This window comes from Pinus tabuliformis, chromosome 2_2, assembly GCF_031772625.1.
Source record: "Pinus tabuliformis cultivar Carrire ecotype Pingquan chromosome 2_2, CPIR1, whole genome shotgun sequence".
Classification (NCBI taxonomy): Eukaryota; Viridiplantae; Streptophyta; class Pinopsida; order Pinales; family Pinaceae; genus Pinus; species Pinus tabuliformis.
In genome coordinates, this window is record NC_142300.1 from 1204488859 (window position 1) to 1204494858 (window position 6000).

Below are 6000 nucleotides of genomic sequence, written 5' to 3' on the forward strand. Positions count from 1 at the left end.
AAAAAATCGTGAAAAAACGATAATATCGCGATTTTAACAACAATGATCTAGACTTGAAACGTCGACGAATAAAAGATGAACATTGTGGAATATCCGAATTCAGTCTCTCAAAAAGCACACCACAGAAATCTACAAACCATTAACAGGTACATATTATAACACTCCTGAGGTACAGCTGTCAATATGGAGTACACTGCTGGCAAGAGGAATGGGGGTGCATAGAGAAGTAGAGATAATTGTTTGAGCCAGAAGAACTTGGTGAAAGATGCAGAGGGTTTAATACATGCAGTGTTGCAGTATAAGATGGTTCCTTAGAAGTTACGCACTCAGAAATCCATTTTGGAAGAAGAGGTGGAATGGTTAAAATGTAAGATTCCAGACCGGCAAAGGGACACAGTAAGTCCTGACAGTGCATTAATTAAATTGTTAAAGAGATTTGTGGACCAAACTGAAGCAGAATTTGCCAACATGGCCAATGGAGTTGGCAGCCTGGAAAGCTAGAAGTGCAAAGGTTATAAGAGTATGCAGGTTGTAGAGCCACAAGATTGGGGAGTTTTTTATTAGGTTACAATGTGTGCAGGAGCACCAATAGCTAATTATACCTCCCAACTCTCGCAAAAGATCATACAAGACCACTTAAGGCAGCCACTGAGGAGATGAGAGACAAGAAGGCACAGTAATGTTCACAACTTCACTGCCATTAACATTCAGCCAAAGGTAAGTGCTGAACAACAGTGAAAGGAATCCAGTAACGAAAATTTTGCTTGGTCCAACTCCAATTTGACTTCAATCTTATTAAAACCTAAAAGCCACTGGCAGGCAAGTGTACGTTATTTCAAGTTCACAAAGTAGACTTCGGCTCTCATCAAAAAGGGAAGTGCCTTTAGTAACTTTTAGTAGAAGAAATAACACCTACGAGGTGCCCTGCTGTAATCTTTCTGTATTAAATGAAAATTGATGTTCTGGTTATTTAAAATTTAAAATAAAAATAAAAATACAACTTAATTAAAATAAAGAAAATACCACTTTCCAAAGCGAGTAAACCAAATATGAAATAAACTATTTTATTGGGTCCAACAGACCTTCTTGGCCTGAGTATATTTTTTAATATTTTTAGAGAATCAAAAATATGAAAATTCAGTAAAACTTAACGAAAATGATCTCAACCTAATTTATTTTAAAGAAATTCAGGCTAAACTAATGCAGAAAGACATTATTGAAAAATAGCAAAATAGTCAACAGTTGCTTGCAAAATGGCAATCTCTTCGTTCTACGTTGGTTACTAATGCAATGATGAGACTTCGAACCTTAATTGAAGCGTGCTCTACTTTGAGTTTCTTAGGACTTCCTTGATCATCCCCGCACATTTCTTCTGTGATCGATTTCACTGGCTTCTGTTGAGAGTCCTACAAATCCAACAAATAACGAGCAGGATAAAAGACCGGATAATCCACCAAAAATTATTCCTCGAATGCTAAAAGCTTTAACCTCAATTTACAAAGAATCAAGCTAATCCATCACGAAAAAAGTTCTTATGGCATGATTTTACCTATTTCAAAGTGACGAAAATTCTCTACTACTATGTCCATTTTATCATAATAGACGAAATTAAAGATTAAAAAATGATCTTAGCATGCCGAAATTTGGGGCTTCTATTACTAAATTCGTTGAAAAATGCAGCAAATACTTGTAACATTTCCTATCTGCATATGTAAAAAACTCTTTTGGTGCACGATAAAATTTATGCAAACCTCGTTTCCTGTCACAGGAGACCCTGATTGTTTCCCGAACTCGGCTACGAGAGCTTTCAAAGCTTCCTGATCAGGCGCCTACATGTAATACAGAAAAGCATGTGAGTTAATCACGATTTGCACAAAATAAATGGCAGTAAATGTGTGCAAAGAAACCTAGATTGTTATTCTTAACACTATACTTACAATAAAAGTATACATAATCAGTTGTCCCGGCTATGGCAATGTCGAATCGCTCAAATTATAAGATTTTGTAAGGCTTCCAACAATTGACAGTAAAGACATGGAGCATTGCTTAAAGCATAAAGTTTGCAAAGCTTTCTACAATTACAGTAAAACTGTGGAGAATTGCTTAAATTATAAGATTTTGTAAAGTTTATCATGGAGAATTTTTCAAATTATAATAGCTTGTAAAAATGTTTCCCGCTTATAATAAAATCAAGGAGAATTACATAAATTTGAAGTTTCCTAAAGATTTGTACTGTTTACAGTAAAGCATGGAGAAATGCTTAAACTATGATAAGGCTTTGTAAAAATTACTTTAAGCAGCGGAAATCCGTTGATATTTTCAGCGGAAACAACCTCGGACTGCGATGGAAGGCACTGAAGATGATACCAGCGGGTCATATCGAACCCACCGGCTGCTTTGCTCACAATCCCAAGTCTCATGCAACCCTTGGCTATTGTATTTCCGCATCCTTTGCAAGCTGCCCTGCCCGACTTTGCATACTCCACTAAAATCTTCGCAGGCATTATTTTTCGCTTGCAATGTAAGACCTTAAACAGAGAGAAAGCAGCCGAAAACCTCCTGCAACTTGCGGAAATAAATGTGTGAGTAGGTTTAGAACTGGAAATTTCCAGGAGGTGATACAGCGACCGAGTATACCAGTCGCAGGAAAAGGTTTTACGAAAATAATTGTTGGGGAATGAGGAATTGGTAAGGACGGCGGGAAGAGCACTGGCAGCTCCTATGTAAAGCATGAGGCTGTTGAATTGTCTTGAGGGAGCAGTCATTTGAGCATCGGTAGCTTTAAGTACCTTTTTGCTCGGTAATTCCATTATGTCCCAACGGCTCCAGGTCATATGGACAGGAAGCTACATTTTTCCAAGGTCATCATCAACAAATTTTACAATTATTTTTCATAATTTTTTAAAATTGCATTTTTTTTAATCTAAAATAGCAAGAGAGTAAGATTATAATTATTTTTCATAATTTTTTAAAATTGCATTTTTTTTAATCTAAAATAGCAAGAGAGTAAGATTAAACGTTTACTAGGGCAGTGAATGTAAGTGATATTTTAAAGTTCATCGGATTAAAAATAGTTTATGGGACCTTTAGTTGCCTACTTTTCGCCTTTTGCAATTTAATTATATTCTTATTCAAATTGATGATGAGTTGGCCCAACCTTCTAACAATTCACTCACTGAAAAGACAATCCCAAGAAACTAATGCTAACATATTCCCATAACTTTCTATGATGTCTTTGAATGCATCACATTCCAAAATAAAATGTTTTTTCAATTCCACTGCCCCCAACGTACAAAATGTACACACCGATTCTTCCCAAGCTTCTTTGGGCCTTTTCCACCATCATGTTTCATATCGAAGTTGATGCGAGTTGGTTCTTAATTGAGCAATAAGAACCTTTGCCCTCCACATAATGCTAGCTCCAATGAACTCTTTTTGTTGTAAATCACAGGTAGGGTTGAATTCCTCAATGTAGTTCTTCTTCTTTTTACCCAATTCTTTCCCCTTACCTGTTTGTGAAACTTCTCCATAACAAAATTCTTTAGCTCCTTGCTATTTGTGGGACAGGCATTGAGGTAGATATTCCATTTTGCATCCATGTGTAGTTTTGTTTCATCCATCTTTTCTTTCTTTCGCTCATGCCTTCATTAAAGATAACATTAGGTCATCTACCTACTCGCATTTTCTCAATTCTTTTTAGATATCTTATGAGCCACACCATAGCAATTGCTTCAATGGGAGTTGCTCTTGTTTCACTCAACAATATCTCATAAGGTATCAAACTTTTATTTTGAACTTGCTCATGATCAAGCGTTTTTGGATTTTCTCAATTTGTTTCCATTTTGAGACAAGGGTGTTGTTATCCCATAATTCACACCCATAAAGCATCACTCGACAAACTAGGAGTCCAAAAAGCACTTTAATCGTTTTCCAATCCCATAACTCTGCCTCTCTACATCTGTTTTGAAGAGCATATAATGCTTTCCACCCTCTTCAAATTCTCTTCTTTCTGCATTCCTCTAATTAAGTTTCTTATTGAAATCAATCCTAAGGTACTTTTACTCATTTACTTTTTCAAGAATGTTGCCTTCAAAGAAGAACGTATGTTGACTTTGCTTCCTTTTACTAGAGAAAATCATTATTTTGGTCTTGCTAGTGTTGAGTTGCATCCCCACTGCTCTACAAAAATGCTCAAGGGCATATAGATACATTTGCAATCCATGGGTCGATTTAGAAATCAATACAAGATCATCAACATATAAAAGAAGCTTTATCACAAACTCCCCCAATCGAACACCATCTCCACCTTGCAAATTTAGCCACTCTTCCAGTTTATCAATATATAAACCAAAAAGAGTAGGGGATAAAGGGCAACCTTGCTTGACTCCAATGTCACTTCTAAAGCACTCTGAAATACCTGTTGAAGTTATAATTTTGAATTTTACCTCTTCATAAAGTCTATGGACAACGGCTCTATAATGCAAAGGAATTTCAAATTCTTCCATTCTACGCCACAAATTATCTCTAAGCACTGTGTCAAATGCCTTTTTGAAGTCAACAAAGCAGCAAAATACTTCTTCTTTGTCCTCCCAAACCTTTCCAACAATGTGTCTCATCGTGATACTAGGATCCATTGTAGAATGCTTCGGCCTATAACCCGTTTGTCCTCTTGCCCTCTTTTCTTTTACTTCTGCCCACTTACTGATTCTATTTTCTACCATGCTATTGAAAAGATTTGCAAACAAAGGATTGATCATAATGGTTCTATAGTTGGAAGGATTATTAATGTCTCCACTTTTAAAAAGGGGTATTGCTAAGCTAGTTGTCCAGTCCCTTGAGAATACTTTTTGAATGATGTTGTTGAATATTTCCATGATGTGCAGTGCAAGAGTGTGCATTCCCCATTTTAGATACGTTACTTGAAGTTCAACCAAGTCCTTTGTCTTTCCTATTTTCAGCATCTTAATTCCAATCCCCACCTCCTGTAACGTGAAGAGCTTTGTAGTTATGTTGATCATGGGGGAAGGCTCTGCCTCTGATTCTTTCTCATAGAGTTGTCTTGCATATTCAAACCATTGATTGGATGTAATATTATTTTCGATTTGCTTCTTCCTTGTTTGAAGTTCCTGCCAGAAAAGCTTTGGGTTATTCTTGCTTAGATATATTAACTCTTCTCGCCTTGTTTGCATGAACTCACCTTTTTTCCTTTTTAGTATCTGCTTATATAACTTTACATTCATCTTCTCCTTGCCTGCGTTTTTCAAGGTTCTCCTTGTCATTTTGCATTCCTCATCAAACCAAGCATTTACAGGGAAACAATTTGATTCTAATTTCCTATTTTTTGCTCTTTTGCACTTCTCAAGTGCACTTTGAATTATATTTGTTAACTCATGACTATTGAAGCTTTTGAAACCAACTTTCTCCTTTTGAATTAATCTCTCTAACATTGTCTTGAAGATAGTACAATTTTCTTGTGTTACAACAATTTTCCCCCTTGATAGTGATTATCGAGAACATTGGCCTTTCCTCGTATGCTGCCTTTATTCTAACCATGATAACTTTATATAAATTGGATTATGGTCTGACTTTAAGTCCTAAATATTCGCTCCAATCTTAACTTTGTCTATCTTTTCTATCAAGCTTTGTGAACACACCTCATAGTCAACGACACTTGCCCCATCAAGTGAAGTTCCCAGACCTTTTCCATCTATCTAGACCATTACAAATAATTAAGTTGAAAGCCCCACGCAGTGTAAGCAACTCCTCTCCAAAATGATTGCTAACTTTGTCATCTTCTGAACATCTCACCCATTGGGGATTCTCCTCTTCAATGAGCCAAATAGGATTGTGATCCTCTTTGCAACAAAGAATACTTATAGCATTGAAATATCCCACTAAAAGAATTTCTCCCTACTAAGACTATGCGGCAATATCTTGCTTTAAAATTGCATATGGATCCTTGTTGTCTAGCCCCTTATTTTTGTATGTTTCTGAGACTTG

At 36.3% G+C, this 6000-nt stretch overlaps 1 protein-coding gene across 4 annotated transcripts in view; it reads right to left on the reverse strand.

The window, feature by feature from the left end:
- LOC149197817 (phosphoesterase) overlaps positions 1 to 2816 on the reverse strand; it is a 418111-nt gene extending 415295 nt beyond the window's left edge. For 2 of the 4 annotated variants that reach the window (XM_089405982.1, XM_089405983.1), the window contains exons 1-3: positions 2292 to 2816; positions 1752 to 1829; positions 1308 to 1406 (exon numbers count right to left, since the gene is read on the reverse strand). In XM_089405982.1, coding sequence (XP_089262108.1) covers positions 1308 to 1406; positions 1752 to 1829; positions 2292 to 2810 — 696 coding nt within the window. In that variant the 5' untranslated portion in view covers positions 2811 to 2816. The remainder of the gene's footprint in view (positions 1 to 1307; positions 1407 to 1751; positions 1830 to 2291) is intronic. The other 2 variants (XM_089405981.1, XM_089405980.1) reach the window with 2 other exon arrangements.
- Positions 2817 to 6000: the final 3184 nt, after the last annotated feature.